Source organism: Leuresthes tenuis, unplaced genomic scaffold (assembly GCF_036924035.1).
Source record: "Leuresthes tenuis unplaced genomic scaffold, fLeuTen1.0.hap1 SCAF_10, whole genome shotgun sequence".
Taxonomy (NCBI): Eukaryota; Metazoa; Chordata; class Actinopteri; order Atheriniformes; family Atherinopsidae; genus Leuresthes; species Leuresthes tenuis.
In genome coordinates this window covers 8,757,161-8,774,560 of record NW_027325364.1, presented here as the reverse complement: position 1 = coordinate 8,774,560, position 17,400 = coordinate 8,757,161, and the positions used below count along the sequence as shown (strand labels likewise).

Genomic DNA, 17,400 nt, shown 5'->3' with positions numbered 1-17,400 from the left:
AGATGCCACAGGGTGGCACCAGAGCACGTGGTTGCAACGTTCATGCTTCCTCGTTTACACATGCACAATTATTCTGTAGATAAAGTGCGTTTCCCATCACATAGAAGAGCCCAGATTCCATCATCTCCGGAACTTTTTCTTCAAAACAAAATAAACCCACTGTATTGAGCAGTTACTAATCTTTATAAAAACACCAGCTGATCCAAATCCTACAGCCGTGCACCAAGAAAATCTACTTTTATCTAACTTCATGAATGTATATTTTTGTGTGCAACATGTCAGAAAATCTTAAAATATTTCTCCTCAACTTGAAACTAAAATGACTCAAAAAGGTCAACTTTTACTCATCTACAATGTGGTACAAACACATTAAAATAAACTTCAGAGGCAACACGTTTTAGTCACAGAACTTTTATTTTTTTTCTTCAAAAGGGAGAAAAATCCACAGTCTCGGGTAAAGAATTGAGGATTGGGGTGAGGGAGGGGCATTGGACAAGGTGAGAAGCAGGAGCCATTAAAATACAGCTGCTGGGAGGTTATACAGAATGATCACAAGCCAATAAGCCTTTTCTACAGCGCCAGCAAGAGATTTGACAAACATCTGCTTTTTTTCAGGATGTCTGGAATAAGCATAGCGACAGGGTGGGGGAGAAAAAAAGGGGGGGATTAAAAAAAAGAAAAAGAAAAAGAGACAGGAATGCAGGTTTTATACATAGTTTACCTTTTAGATTATTCTAATTTTTGGCCAGCAGCAATAGATTGGAAGTAAGAAACCAATTTTTGGATTAAAAAGTCAATGAGCCATGGCACCCAAATTCTTTGGGGGGGATGGGGGGAGGAGTATTAGGGAAATAAAATGTAAATCAACAGGGAGGAGGCAGTAGAACAGCAGCCATCTTGTGAGAGGAAGCCGGGATCACACTGACGTGAGCTCAGGAGACGTCTGAAACGCAAGAAACGATTGAAACCGTTAGTGGGATCATCCTTTTAAACCAAAATGTTGAACACGGGTCTGTGAGGAGAAGGCTACTTACAACTAGCAGGCCGGGCTCCGTATCTTCGCATGATCTGGTCTTGTGTGAATTTCACAAACGATTCATATTGTTCTGAAAAGAGGAAGATGAAGGAGTTTGTGCTGCGCTCAGTAAGACATGAAGAGGATTAACTTTTAGGGACACGGAGATCATCTTGTAAAGATATGTCCACACGGGAACACGTGAGCAACAGATTTTGTTACAGCCTGGCTTTTGAGCTCGGCCATGAGGCTTTCCTGAGCTGCTAAACTGGGGATTGGATTGTTCCCTTCACCTTTGGGATGCTGATTAACAAAAGTTACTTTAGCTTACTGGCCACAGCTGTACCTTGAAATTGGCTGTAGTGGTATTTATAGGAAAGTTGTCATTTCAAATTTAATCTACAGAAACAAACTTCATTTATGATTAAGATTTACTTTAAAAATAAATAAAAATAATTAAAAAAAAAAAAAAAAAAAAAAAAAAAATCAGTTTTTCCTCTGGCTCCTAAAACCGTGGAAACTCAGGGTTTAGGGTAAGAAAAACTATATTTATGTGCTCTTAGGGCCTTAACAGATGTGCAAGATACTTTTATGGAAAACACAGAATGTTTCTCTCAATGCTTCACCTGAACTTCACTGCCTGGTAAAAGCTGCGTAGGACATTAAAGCTCTGTGATTTAACGGTGTCTTTTCAAACAAAGCAGCGTTTCACCTGCGAGTTTTGTGTTAAGGATCTGTTCGTACTCCTCCCGGATCTTCTCCTCGTGGTCTTTGAGCAGACGCTCGCACAGGTAGCTAACCTGCCTCAGTGTGAACGAGGGCTGGTCCTTCCTTGAGGCACCTGTGAAAGACAAAAACACTCAGATCTGCCATTTAAAGTCACATACATCATCCAAGCACTAATAAGTCAGAGGGGCAGAAACATCTTTTCAGTCTGTGAGTGATGCTGGACCAGGTGCAAATTTACAGCTTCGCTTTCTGTGCAAGACCTGCTGGGTCATGCAGCACTAATGTTGGCAGTCTCTCCTGTGTCTCCGTCAGACTGAAACTGGAGCCAGCTGTCGCTTGGTGATTCATTACCTAGTGGTCTTTGAGGTCTGCTATGACCTGAGCAGACCGAAAGTGTGTGTAAATCAAAGTGGCGGATGGCAGAGCAAGGAGGCAGGTTTAACAGCGGCCTCAGAGACGGAAAGAGAATGGGTTTGTAACGGTACAGTCACAGTAATGAACGAGTCCCTCCTGCACAGGAGCCCGAAGGCCAGAGTGTTGCATTACATCTCACACATCAGCTGGCAAAATGGCCTTTATGCTTTATCTTGCTTTACTGTTACTGTGGCACAAAAAAAGCAAACAAAACCCACTAAAATGTAGCACATTCATAGATATGATTAATTAATTAAGTGTTGTTTTTCACCGGAGCAAACCAGGAAGTGATCAAACAATACAACACAAAACACACGCATTTAAAAAGGTTTACCTTCATTTAAACGCAAGTCAATACATCTTATTACGAGCTTCATCTGCAGCTGGTTTTGCTAATTTAAAAGTTAAACATGTGTCATGTGTATATCATTGGTATAAATATCGCAACAACAGTTGATAAATCTCTTTAATTACATCGTCTGTATCCATATCATATTTAGCTATGTGCAAATTAACTCCTGTTGAATGTTTGTCAAACTCGGGTTTTGGGTGTGTAACAAACATTAAATGTCAGGTGTAGGCTTCATATCTAACTTGTTTTGGACAGATTAACGCTTCTCTGTAATTGTTGAACTTGTGCTGCACAGTAAAGCTGCTTTACTGTTGGCACCCGCCCGCTGCTCGTAGTGCCAACTTCATCATGCGTGTGCATGGGTTTCTGTTTGTATTATTTGCTCTGTGTGATCCAAACTGAATATGAAGCCTCATGAGCTCAAAGTAAATAAGTTACCAGATTTAACTCCAGCTCTGGGAACTCATGATGCACTCTTAACAGGCATTGCTTGAGCTGCTGCAGTTTACCACTTCATTTAAAGAAAAATCAAGATCAGCCTGATCGGCCTTTTCAATGCCCACCGATTCAATTAGAATGGCCGGTGCCACCCAACTGGTTTGGGAGAATTGAATAGCTCTAAAATTTTGTATACATAAAATATTTTGGGTATTGATGTCACGTTATACTGAAACAAAACTAAGCTGTTATATGCTGTTTGGTCAAAATCTCAAACATGGGACTTTTATTCAGAACATTTTACTGCTTCGCTGTGTGCCTAATGGCAAAAGAAAAAGCAAGAGCCGTCACTACATCTGCAAAAGACCAGAGGACCTCTGGGTCCAAAGCATGCATGCAGAAATGTTGGTGGGTGCGTGCAGCCTTTGGGACATTCTGCTACCTGGTGGAGAGCTGGGGGCGTTGAGGGAGGAACTGGGACTGGGAGCGTCAGTGGAGCTACAGGCCTCAGTCTGGTTGAAAGCCCCTTCCAGCTGCCGCCGCCTCTGGATCCGGCTGTACTCCTGACGGAGGTTATGGAAGATTTGCTCTGTGGGGAGCGACAAAGTCAAAATGAGAACATCTGCTCATGCATGTTCCAACCCGTGGGAACTGTGACAATATGAACAGCAGTCTCCAATAGAACCCCACCCCCAATACAGTGACAAAATATCCCAACATCATACATATTCCTTTTAGTCCAACACAGCTGCTTCACAAGGATTTGATGCTTTTTGTTTTGGCTCTGCGCCAACCAGACTCTACAATGCTGGATGTATTCCAGAATAAACAGGACTATTACAGGAAGGCACAATCATCCAGGCGTCTTGAGATGAACTTCAATCCTGCTCACATCCTGTGTCATTTCTCACTCAACTTAGACTCTTTAAAAAAAAATAAAAGTTCACTGACCGGAAGTAGCGATGTGGATTAAAGATGGACCTTAGTAAAATCAGCCACTACAGCTGTAACAAACACACACACACAGCTGACCTACAGCACACTCTGGTCTTGTGACTGTCACTGTCGCTTCCTTTTTTAATATTGTCTGCATCATGCCAAACTACAGCTGGTGAACAGGCTCAAGGCTAAGCTGCGATGTAGATCACAATCTTTACGAGGTGGTACCAAAGTGAAAGCTTGGAAAGTCGTTGTTCAGATAGATGAAGTCTGCATGCGGAGTAATCAGATTTGTTCTGACCGAGCAGCGTTCTACAAGGAAGCGACAGAAAGGATGCAAAAACTCAACATTAGTTGTGATGAATCTTAGCCACTTTGAGCTCAATTTTGTGGTCAACAGGAAACTTTGATACCACAACAATTTGATGATATTCTGAAAACCACAGGAATGAACGGGAATATGGATACAGCAGGTACATGTGTGGAATGCTATGAGAGGGTGTGAAAACAGACCAGGCCTGGGGGAAAATAAGAGAAACAACATGGCCTCCAACACAGTTGATAACCCAACGCAGAGGAGGGACTTTATCTTTCTCCATTTATACAGGGAGTGAAGTCTGTGTACATGGTGCACCTCTATCTGGGGAACTGTGCCTCATTTATCTTGGGTGGAGAGAGAGTGAGCAGTCATGCTGCGACTTCAGCCTGCTCATCTTTAAGCTGGTTTGAACTGCTCTGTAAAGCTGGATTTTCTCTGCAGAAAGGTCCGTTGCAAACATGGTTGCACATTACTAAGCAGGTGACCTCTCAGAGACCCCACCTCTTGGTGGATGTGGCCTGGCCTCTGAAACCTCCCAGCAGGAATGAGACTATAATCTGGCAGAGCTCTGTTTGTTTAGCTACACAAGCCATGACACAGCAGGGAGAATGCCATCATATACAAGCTTATGTTTTTTCCATTAGCAGATCAGACAATCAATGAACAACACCTTTGACAATCTTTTTATCACTAAAGCCATTTTAAGAAACTCTAACAAGCTTATTATGTGTGAGCATTTGCTTTTCAACCAGGTGCTCGCCTGACGCTCGAGCCAGTTCAGAACTGGTCTGATCTTCCACACACTGCGACCTAAAACATTTCTTCAATGATGCCGTTTGAGCCTCAATCTTGTGTAATCTCAACGTGACATCAGTGCAGGTAGCCGTTCCACCTACTCAGATTACAGCGTTGGTCTCATTTACCCTGCGACCAACAGTCTAGTTTATAAAAGCTGTTGCAAATACTCTTTGCAATAACAGAAACCAGTATTTATGAACGGTGCAGCAAACGGGACACCAAACAGCGTTTATAAACAGCGATTGTGAATTGGGCAGCAACATTCAACTGCAGGAAACCTATCAGGACAATGAGCTTGTGTGCGTACATCGCTGTGTTCACTTCATGTCCATGTTGCCATTCATCTTAACACTGGACCAGCAACAAGTTATTGCTATTGTAGCACTAGTTTTCCTGGCCTGGGGCCAGTGCTTCGGCAGTTAAAACAGAAAAAACTGGTTCTAAGTTAGGCTCGGTATCCAAAGCAGCACTGGAACCGCTTTGGTCAAAAAGGGGAATTTGAGGATTGTGTTCCAGTAGATGTGCTTTTACAGAAAAGGTATTTTCCACATGTGAACAACAAATTAAGTCAGCAAACAGGTCTGCACAGTCGTCAGCAGAGAGCCTCGTACACACCCTTTAGTGAGGACATTTGACGCAGGGGGGGTTTAGCATGGTATCACACATCTGAAAGATGTCAGTGATTATCAGTTCTGCAGAGCCAATTGTATATTTGGACAGAAAAACTTAATCTGTGAAGTTGTTTAACAGTTCAGTCGCAACCAGGACCCCAGCAGCAGTGACTGGTCGGCTTGTATTCAAAGTAAATGCAGCATACTGCTTTTCTCAAAGGTTCCTGTAAAACAAAAATATCAAAAGCCGTATGAACCAGGCATCCCCGGTTCTGTTAATGCATTATCCAGCCTTTGGCTGCAAATTTCTTTTTCTTAGATCATGTTAGAAAAAAACAAAAAAAAAAACAAACAAAAAAAACATCCAACCGATATCTTCCTTCTTCTCTGCTTTACAGCAATTTTAGTAGCAACGTTTTGTTTTTTTATAGATTCAACCTGAGCCACCAGCACACTCATAAACCAGAGTTCCATCCAGAAACTTCAGTTTTCAGCTGCCAAAGTACATAAAGAAACTCTAACCCACCAACCAGTGCTCAGTGGTCTGCTTGCAGTGACGGACACACCAACACACAGGCTTCAATAGTCCAAATATTCACTGAATTGGGTTGAAGTTAGCCCTCAGCATCCATGAAAGAATACCATCAAATGTTTTTATTTAGCAAGAATTGTGGATGTCAAACATTTGATACAAGACCAAGTACCTGGAATTATAGAATATTAATACTTAACACAAAAATATCTAACTTTGCAGTACGGAGGTGACCACAAGCATACATTAATTCTCCATTAAGTTCGATAATATTCACTGAGCAGTGGGAGTTTTGTGCAGACATAGAGAAAACTCTTTTCTTTAGAGCGACGCTATACATCTTAAAACCTACGCTTGCCAATTTCCCGGGGGAAACCCTTTTACTAGAAAAAGGAACTTACTAAGACTGTTGTTACAATGAGGTCTGGATGAAGCAGGATCTGCAGATAAAACCAAAACCAACAACTCCGTTTAGCATCATAATTCTGTATCGCTACATGTAATATTGATGCAAATTAACTTTTTCCCGGCAATGAATTGTGAAAATGGTGCCATGTGAATGTGTCCGGCAGCCTGAGCATACATGTCCTGTGTTAACAAAGCATAAGTGAATAAATCAAAACTAAATGCATATTCATCCTCAGAGAAATGACAAGCTGTCGGGCAATCACTTCTGGCACATGGATTGCTGTTCTTGGACCCAACTGACTGAATAAGTTAAATGTCTCTGCCACTGCGTGCCAACGTCTCGTAGCTTAACAGTGGGTGCTGCTTGGTAACAATGACCCTGTCAAAACCAGGCCAAGCAATCAATCACAGACTTCCGGGAGCCAAGGGAACACAGTGGAGATAGCCTCAGCTAAAAGGCTTAGGCACAAGCCTCAGAGAGCAGCCAGGTAGACAGGACATGGTGGTGGAGAGAAAACAAAGCAGACTCATTTCAATTCACCCTGCACTGCTGAAGGATTGTAGGGGAGAGGTGGGTTTCGAATGTCCCAAACGCCTGGGAGTGAACTGGGATGCCTTACAGGTCACTTCAAGTTCCTCTTGTGAGGGAAAGAATTTAAGACTTACCACTATTAGTTCTAACACAGCATATATCTGACTCCCCATGTTGCTCTAGTAACAGTCAATGACCCCACATTCAAAAACCTCTCCTGATTTTCAGCTTGACACAGGCTTCAGGTCTGATCAATGACCCGGGAACCTTTCTTTCCAAGACGTAATCCTTGGAAATAAGACGACAGCCCTATAGACAAGAAGTCACAAGAAAACACCACAGTCATCCATCATCTGAGCACAAGCCCAGACTGGATGCTCAAATACTAGGAAGAGGTGAGTGGGGTACATTATACGCGTTACGAAACATTTCCCAAAAAATTCCTGGCAGTGTCAGATTCTTGTCTCTCGCCTGCAGACAGAGCCTCCCTCTCCACAGGCAAACCTGACTGGAAAGCCTGTGTGGATAAAAGAAGGTGGGAGGGAGGACGGCTGACCTTTTGCCAAATGCAAAACTGCTTTCACTTGGCAAACCACATCAGAAAGGTAGGTTGCAGCACCACTACCAGCAGGGGGGCTCTTTGCCTAAAAATTAGCATAATCGCAGGTACTTGGACCTCCTCTTTGGAGCACAAATATCCTTCAACCTTACAGCTGCTGTGCACCAATGCAGCTACACACAAACTGAAATTTAAGCAATAGAGGCGTGATAGATTCTTAACACATAGTTCAAGCTTTAGCCGACTAAAGCGAAATGTGTAACATCAGAGCAGAAAATATAGGCAAAACTAATCTGAACGATTCAGTCTGTATATACCACAAACAGTAAGAGCAATAATAAGAGAGTGAAAACATGTCCTCGCCTCTAGAATTCATAGAATGAACCTGTACAGTCTGAATGATTTTTCTAAGTCATCAATGATAAGAATTACCAAGAAGTAAAACGCCTTTCACAAGAAGCCGAAAATGACGATATCTTCATCAACGCCTATGTCATAGTCAGCTAAACCTACCAGGCCTTTACTCTGAGCGATGTGCCGCATCACTTTTTTTTCACCCCTTTATTTAAATTACAGAGGGACACATTTATTTAGTAAATTTATTGTTTCAATGACAATAATCTTCAACAATAGAGCTCAGTTGAACCTTCTCCATGGCTAATGTTCCACGAAAAACACCAAGCATGACCTGGAATCCATTTCACACATCAACTCCCAATATTGTGCACAGAATCCGGTCTTTACATGGTCTAAAAGATGTCTGTTCCCAAATGTGCATGACAAAAATATACCGTCTGTCTGAGACGTGCTCTTACTTCTGGAAATTCTCTGGATAAAGCATCTGTGGCGATGCAAAAAGTGTTTGCGTTTGTTTCTAGGGTGGGGACTGCGCAATGTAAGACAAAATTAACTCAACAACAACCACCTGAGTAATATGAAATATAGATATGGCCTCTTCTCCAAGGAGTTATTTGCTAATAAAACTATCTCTGAGGAATGCATTTTAGATTTATGAAACGGTCCCTACTCTGTGCCAAAAAGGAATACAAGACTATCCATACCATCAGAAAAACTCATTAGCACCAAAGTAACCCTGCTCTTTATAGTGGTCTGTGCTACAAGCGGTGGATCTATAATGGGGCCACATAAAACAATCCAAGACTTACCAGCGTGGCTTAGTACAAATAGTTGCAATCCTTATTTTTGCAGGAATTAAATCATAAAATGACAAGGACATACAGCAATGTCCAAGTGGAATTCAAAAAGAAAAAGGATTAGGCCTGGCTGCTGCCAAAATCTCATTGACTGGCACATACAATTGACCACTGGACTGCAGAGACCTCGGAGTAATTATCCTGTCTCTACTTGTGCAGCCCACACCCGTCCAACGCTCACAGTGGAGCTGCAAGCAGGGTATAGGCATAAAGGAAATGAACAATGCCTTACAGGCCTGTGGGGGACAAGAAATGGTTGTGCTGAATAATGGTAACCTCCACTTCAGTGCAAGACAATTGAGGTACTAGTGCCAAGGAACATTACCCAGGCAGCGCCTAATGAATAGCCTGCAATGATGTGGCCGCTGCTGTGATGTGATTTGTGTTTGAAAGCCAGCAGATTAGAGTGTTAGGTGTGAAAGAATACGTAGGATCTTTTGTTTAACAATATCAGATTGTAAATTCAAACTGAAGTATAGTATACAATTCAACAGTCTGGTGGCTTAGCTGAAGATTGTGGAAGAGCTGATAAGAGGAGTCTTGTTTATACAAGCCCGCTAGGGCTTGAAAACGTATTAGAAATAAGAGTTCTGTATATGATGTTTAATCTTTAAAAAGGAAGGGGACGAGAAAGGGGGAATTTTTTTTTTTTTAAATTCAACATTAGACATTACAAGCTAATTCAAAGAGCTGGCAAGACGCCACCGACGAATACTTATGGAACTAATTCTACTTTTGCGTGTTTACTAATATATTACAATCAGTAAAAGGGTCGGACTCTGTAACTTGGCGACATTAGCTGAAGAAGGCTAACGCTCAGCCTTCAACCCCTATTCTGATTCTCAAGTAGCTAGCTATCCATTCCACTCCACCCAAACCCCCTCCCCCATGACACCCACCCTGAAACGCAGAAAAATACGTCAAATTAGATGAAGATTTATACCTGGAGTAAGCCTGTGTTCGCCTCCGATGGGCTGGGGAGACATCGAATGCGCTGGGCTGTCGGCTGGTGGACGGAGATTGCATCTTTGAGGGGACGGAGTGCTTGGAGTCCCCGGTAGTGGATTGCACCTTCTCCGCTTGGGAGACTGGGGACTGAGGAGGGCCTCAAACTCCATCGACCGCTTTAACGTAGCTCCACAAGCCATGTTAGCGAAACAAAACGGGGAAAGAAGTTGGAGAAAACCGACCCGCTATATTGGGGTTTAACGCTCCCTTTTGTACGTTTAACGTTCCTCGAATTTCTTGTTCGCCTTTCTTCCTCTCCACAACAACGGATTTTCTTCTCTGAATAGTAAGCCAACTGCCGACCGTGCCTGCTGAATTTTTAAAACGTCACAATGGTGGACTCTACCACTATAGGAAAAAGAGGGGCTAACAAATATTTTTAACAATTAATCTAGTCAAATTCACCACTCAAAATGTAAAATTTTATCCAAACCTTCTTTATAATTATATTTATCAATTTTATTTGAATAATTTTTCATTTTGTTCTTTGTCTTTTGCTAGTTTTACATTGCGATTTCCGGTTGTCCAACCCTGGAGTTGTTGTTAATCGTTTCTTGTTGAACTCCGAATGAGGGTTCATGAGACGTCTGTAGAGGTGATCAAATAAAAACAGAAAAAAAAAACAGGTTGATTAAATTTGAACACCAGAACGCTGATAGATTATCGAACGGATTTACCGTGGGTAGGGGTCCAGGGAGGCGCTGTACATATGGCGGAGACACACAGAACCATGATACAAAACAGTTGGACAATTTTGCACACATTCCGTCACTATCTATTACATCCGTTTGTACAATTGTGCTTACATTATTTTAGGATTATGAATTTCTGATCTTAATTCATAGTCTTTTCAAATCCCTGCAGGTAATCCCTGATGCTTTTTAATTTTCATCGCACAACCAGAACCTAACACAAAGCAATTACAGAGATATGTGAAATAACCAAAATGAGACATGCTGCCCTTAAAGAGGCACAGAGTGGCTACAAACATATGTAAAACACTCTAAATCAAATACAGAAGAAAATAAACCCACACCAAGTTGCACACTCACCATTGAAGTTATCAAAATGAGACACAAAATTATCAAGAAAGGGTACATTTAATGATTAAAAACAACTGCAAAGCTTGCAGGTAGCGACGCTTAACGACCAGTGAAACAAATTGAGACTATTTTACACGTTTGTGTCTTGGGAACCGTTTTGCATATTCAGTCCATGCTCTAGTATGATGCTAAGCTTGCTCCTTTTGGAGAAAGCTGACTTTATCATGTGTTAACCATGAGTCAACTATTAATTAGCTCCATATGATGAGTTTTACATAATCTCTGGTAAATAAACATAATTTGTGTTTGTATGATTTATATAGCTAGGCTACATAAATACATTATTTATAGGAAGAACTAAACACACGACTAGAATAACATTATTTGCAGTGCATTATAATTCACATCTGGATCACCTTGTACTGCTGGGAATATTTAACAGTATCAGTTGAAGTGACATTAAGTATCTCTCCATTAAAGTGATATAGGATAGTGAAGCTGAGCAATGTAACTTTTAACTATTAAAATTCCATGTTTTTATGTCCCACTACATTATTTAGTTGCTCTGGTTATTACTATTCTGGCAATTTAAGAATCATTTTATATAAATCACACTGAGAAAATACTGAGAATGACAGAATTAATTAGAGGGTTGTGGCAATTGATTAGATTATGAATACGATTTGAATTCGTATAAATGCCATGTGCTCCGGGTCTCCATATGTAATCTCTTGGCACACACAATTATGTGTTTTCCCACTCATTTCTGATTTTGTGGTATGGCAGTAAAGATAAACCCTTGAAATGGACATAGAGACAAATATAGTTTGAAAATCATTCCAGGTTTTATTTTTTACTTGATAATGCTGTGTTAGATTCATTAATGCAATTTAACTAAAACAGACACTGAGTCAAAATATAGGGAGATCATTTTATTCTTTAATCAGCTCATATGATTGTTGAAATAGCTGCTCTCAGTAGTTTCCAACAAGTTAAGACCAACAAGTGTTGTAAGACTTTTATGGTAATGTATGCATGTGGGTGTATTCCATGTGTATATGTGCCCTGTTGCAGCTGCCAGTTGTTACTATTGCAAAGACTGTTCTGGTGTTTGTGCTCACTCTTTTCGTAGCCGGTGCCCCATTCACCTCTGCACACTGCTTGGATTCATGTGGTGAGCATTGTGTGAAACTGTCATGTGCAAGGGACTTTTGTGAGTGCCTGGCATTCACATGCAGACAGGGTAAGCAGAGGACCCTCAATACACAGAAATGTAAAGAAGCAGACTAACAACAAATCCACCTTTTTACCGTGTGAAAAACCCTGAAGTCAGCAGGTGACACTCACTGGACACAATAATTCACAGATGTGAGAGTGTTAAATCATTGACATGAGCGGAGGAGAGATCAAATGAACTAGAGATTTACTGTTTTTCCAGTGGAAATGTTTATATACAGTCCTTGTGTGCAGTATTTCATTCAAACGTCATATTATTTCATACCATGTACATGATGGTTGGGTATACAGATAAAGGTACACATCATTAGCCATAATGTTAGCCTTTAGTAGCTATTCACTCTGGATGGCCGTCACCTTGGCCTCCAGTATTAAAATAAAAGCTGGTCCGTGCATTTATCTTCTGTAGACTCGATTACTGCAACGCCGTATCTACTGCGCTGCCTAAAAGATGGATCAGACAGCTGCTGCTGATTCAGAACGCTGCTGCTCGAGTCCTCACTGAGACCAGAAAAGTGAATCTGATCACTCCAGTCCTGAGGAGTCTTTACACTGGCTTCCTGTCCATCAAAGAGTCGATTTTAAAGATACTTCCATTGGTTCATAAAGCTTTAAATGGTTCGGGGTCACAGTGCAGATCTCAGATCTTCTGATGTGGTATGAACCTTCAGGGCATCACAGGTCGTCAGGAATGTGTTTTCTTTCTGTCGCCAGAGTTAGACCTAAACATGGAAAAGCTTTTACATGTGGAACAAACTCCCAGATAACTACGGGTCTGTATCCACTTTTGCTTCGTTTGAATCAAACCTCAACACCACTTTGATTAATTGACTTAATTGAACTGATCTGAAGAACTTTTGCTCACTTTCTCTACTGTGAATTTTGTTTTAATGCTTTTATGTTCTCTGTAAAGCACTTCGAATAGTTGTTGAATTGTGCAAATGCATTTTCTTTCCCTTACCGTGAGGAAAACTAAAGTTTTTTACCAGATTGAGGCCTTTAAAACTAAATTGTATGACTGCCTTCATTCATCTTACATATTATTGCCAAAATTAGTCTCAGAGTGATGCAGAAAAACTTGTGAATCCGTTTGAACTGCTTTCTGGGGGATTTCCAATGATGCACCGTGCACCTCTCCTCATTCTGCTCTCTTTATTCTCCATGATTGTATTTAGGATTGATGAACTTTCCTTCATTCTTTTCCATAGCAGGTATCCCTGGGCTAGTATTTTTGCTTTTGTTTGTGTCTCTGTCCTGACCAGTTGAGGCAAATGGCTGCCCCCCCGAGACTGGAGGTTCTACTGGAGGTTAAAAAGGAGCTATCCTCTATTACCTGCTGCCTCATGCATGATCAGAACAAGCATTAACTTGAACTGATTATCTGATTAGATTTGTTTGTTTCCTAAGCCAAGTCACTTTTATTAATTAGCATTATAATGAATACAATTATCATGAACTGGATTGTATTTAATTTGACTTGAATTGAATTTGTTTACTTTCTCTACAGAGTGCCCTTAGATGACATTTGCTGTGAATTGGCATTATTTGAATAAACTGAAGTGGATGGAATTGAACATTTAACAATTGTATAATTGACCCCTGATGTCACAAATGTAATTATATATAATGATTACAGACTAATCCTAGGATTAATGTTTGTTCTTATAAGTACTGTTAACACTACTAGCTCTTTTAAATGTAAGCAAAACACAATAAAATTGATATTTTCTACTGTTTATTTCTGCAACTTTCACGAGGAACAGCCCAAACTTTAGGTTTGGTACTAAAGATTTAATTCTTTATCTACATTGATGGTTATGATCGCAGCAATAATTTTGTTATTCTTCTTCACCAGCAACAAGCTGCCATAATTACATTTATTTATTTACATATTGTTACTTCTTTATTCAGTGGTCCACCGCCTTTATTTTCCAACATTCAACTGATTGTTCACCACTTCAGAAATGGAGTTAAATCTGGTGGTTCTTGCCCTGGGCTTCTCATCGTCAGAGAATGTGGTACAGTTGTCTTCTACAGAGTGTAGTCCAGGGTTTAGGTTCTTTGCAGATTTCCTACACCTCATAATCTCACACAGCCTTTGTAGTGACTGCAATAGAGCGACTCTTAGCTCTCTGCACCGCAGGGCATAAAGCAGGGGATTGACTGCGGAGTTGAGCAGGCAGAGGGTGCTGCAAAAGGCAAAAGCCCTCTGTTGTGTATGGGTCAGGATCACAAAGACATCAGCAAGCATGAAGGAGAGTGCAGGAAGCCAGCAGCCCACCAGTATGAGCAGAATAAGGCCAAAGGTGCGAGCCAGCCGGATATCCATCCTCATGCGGGCCTGGCCTGTCCCTGCTGCTCCCTGCAGGCTGGTCATGGAGGATTCATGGCGATGGGCCTTCCACAGGATGAGCGCATAAGCTCCCAAAATGAGAGCTAGAAGCACCAGGATGAAGCTGGTCCAACAGACCAGATAACCCTTGCTGATGTAGGGAAATAAGTGAGAACAGGGCGGAGTGAGGCCTGTGGGACACCTCCAGCCCATCAGAGGCAAAAAGGAGATGAATATGGTGATGCTCCAGAGAATAAAGAGGCTCAGTAAGGCTCTGCGACGGGTCAGCAACACCTTGTAGCTGGAGGCCTGGTAAATGCAAAGGTACCGATCTAGAGCAGTAAGCAGTAAGCTTCCTACTGAGTTAGTGAAGGCCATGGTGACTCCGCCTAACTTGAAGAGGTAGGCAGTGGGACCATCGAGGCGGCGAAAGAGATGAAAGTCCAGGAAGCTGGTGGTGAAGAAGCAGCTGGCAAAGACATCAGCCAGAGCGAGGCTACCGATGAACAGATAGGAGGGCCGCTGTCGCAAAGAGACTGTGGTGACGATCAACACCAGCACAAGGGCGTTTTCCATCAGTGTGATGGGACCTGCCAGGAAACAGATGGAGCCGATGGCTGTCTTCTCTGCCTTGATCAGGACCATGTAGCATTCCAGATTCTCACATGACCTGTTACCTGTGACAAAGGCATAAACATTTACCAATACACATCTATAGTTTCAGTGAGATTAAACTATATTACTTGTGAATTATAATTTCAGATTTTAAATGTATTCAAGGCTGCATACCTTTGGTTTCTGCAGGGTGTAAGGAAGTGGAATGCTCCCATTCCTCCATTTCAGTTGTCTCTGGACTATGTTAGATTGGGAACAAAGAGAATCATTTAAACGTGTCAGTCTGTGCATATCTTTCCAAATAGTGAACATATCAGTAGCGAAGGAACAGCTGTATCTACAGACATCAATATGTTTATTACGACAAAAAAGTGAAACACTTTGACTTAAATCCAATTCACCTTGAGGTTTTCACATTCAATGAATGAGACTAGCAACTTCCTGTGGAAAAATAAACGAAAAAAGAGAATAATATTACTTCTACCTCAGTCAATATTGATCCTGGAGCTTAAAAGGAGCATTAACGTCTGAGAGTGAAGACAAAAAGTCATTTAGAGATCAGGGCAAACAGACGATGATCATTACAGTATCAGATGATGATGATATTGTAGAGATAGCCGCCTAGATTGTGGTTAAAAGTGAGCCATAAACCACTCAATGCTTGAGAAACAAAGATGGAATTTTTCATGAAGAAAGAATTCTTTCAACCAGCTGATTATGATGCTTGAATATATTTAAATTATATCACTTCCACTTGTGGCTTTTATGAATAAATGTCATGCATGTTTAGATACACATACAGTTTAAGAAACTAGAGCGAAAGTTTGCAACCTTTATAGTTTGCAACGTAAATATTTCATCTCTCTTGTGCAAGAATGCCTCAAATGTACAAGAACACAGCCGATAAAGATAATTTAAGTTGTCTCCCATTTGGGCTTTGGCAGTGATTATATTGTGTTTTTAAGTACAGAAATTAGTTTAACAGGAAACCTTATTTTTGGCCTATTACCATATTTAACAGGATGAAGACTGCCCCCTTTTGGATATAGAAGGAATTATATTTCAATAGTTAATCTGCAATTAAGGTCACATGAGATGAACAGTGAGTGCATTGCCTGTATGCAATCAATATATTAAACCATGTGAGGTACGGGGATGTGAGAGGATAAGAGTATGGCAAGCGATTCTGTGATAAACTAGAGTGGCGACCTTTGATAGTTTGCACAGCATTTGCCTTAATATAGTTTCCCACAGACCAGAACAAGCCAAATCATAAAGTGAGAGCTATAATGAGCCAAAAATAAGGTCTAATCACTTAACTAAAATGAATTGAGAATAGATATGAATAAAGCATTCAAATCTATCAAGGATAAGCAATGTGTTCAATGATTAGTGGGAATATTTTCATCAGGTTGCCCTATTTTTCTGCCATTGTTTTCTTTTTATTCTGTTCCATTATTTTATCACACTGGATCATGAAAAGAATAGAAAGCATGTATAAGCAAAGGAGATGAGAGAAAGAAGATGACTTTCCTGCAAACATTATTGACAATATTTCTCAACTTAGCTGGTGGCCATCACAGTACATGCACTGGGGATATTACACCACCTCCGGGCTTTTCCCCTCATGGTGAAATCTTGATTGACAGAGCGTTTAAGAACTAGTCATGCTTACAAAAATGGTAGCAACCGTAGTAATTTAGACCAAAAATCTCATTTCACTGTACAAAACATACAGCTGCCTACTGCATTCTTGACAAGCGTACTGAAATATAATGTGGCAATTACCTCCTGAGTCATTGTTGTAACCTGCTATGTATATAACGAACCCTAATGACATGAGAGGAAAAAACTAAATCATTACTTGAAGTTTCTCTTTTTGTAACAGCGGTATTAAAAAGAGAAATTATTAAACATGAAAAAAATAGCAGTTTTGCTATTAAACGGTACAAAAATATAAACAAGAGACATTATAGACCATATACATTTCATTCCAACAAATAAAACAAATACTATAAGACTAAAACAGTTCAAAGCAAAAGTGTAACATGTTTACTTCATGTCACTGGAGGCTAAACCTGCAGGATGTAACATTTTAAGAGCTTACCTTACTTTAGGTTCCTTTTTGTTGATGGAGGCTGAGGTGATCTGATTTACATTAGCTTTCAGAGGGAGAGCAGCTGGAACATGATCGCACAGACCTACAGGTCTGACTTGTGGCAAAATGTGAGAGTGAAGGAAGAAGATGAGGGGGGTGGCTGTGATCACACGAGAGGGAGGGAGGAGGGTAGAGGGAGATGAACGAT

The 17,400-nt window shown here is 40.9% G+C and overlaps 2 protein-coding genes across 2 annotated transcripts; both read right to left on the bottom strand.

Annotated features, from left to right (window-relative positions):
* Positions 1–421: 421 nt before the first annotated feature.
* Positions 422–10,182, bottom strand: akirin1 (akirin 1). Its single transcript, XM_072393825.1, has 5 exons — positions 9,804–10,182; positions 3,391–3,537; positions 1,728–1,856; positions 1,035–1,106; positions 422–943 (listed from the first exon to the last, which is right to left on the bottom strand). The coding sequence occupies exons 1-5, from the start codon at positions 10,006–10,008 to the stop codon at positions 933–935; spliced, it is 564 nt and encodes a 187-aa protein (XP_072249926.1). The 5' UTR covers positions 10,009–10,182; the 3' UTR covers positions 422–932.
* Positions 10,183–13,477: 3,295 nt separating this feature from the next.
* On the bottom strand, positions 13,478–15,321 carry cnr2 (cannabinoid receptor 2). Its single transcript, XM_072393246.1, has 2 exons — positions 15,269–15,321; positions 13,478–15,156 (listed from the first exon to the last, which is right to left on the bottom strand). Exons 1-2 carry the CDS (start codon positions 15,315–15,317, stop codon positions 14,072–14,074), a joined length of 1,134 nt encoding a protein of 377 aa, XP_072249347.1. The 5' UTR covers positions 15,318–15,321; the 3' UTR covers positions 13,478–14,071.
* Between the last annotated feature and the right edge of the window lie 2,079 nt (positions 15,322–17,400).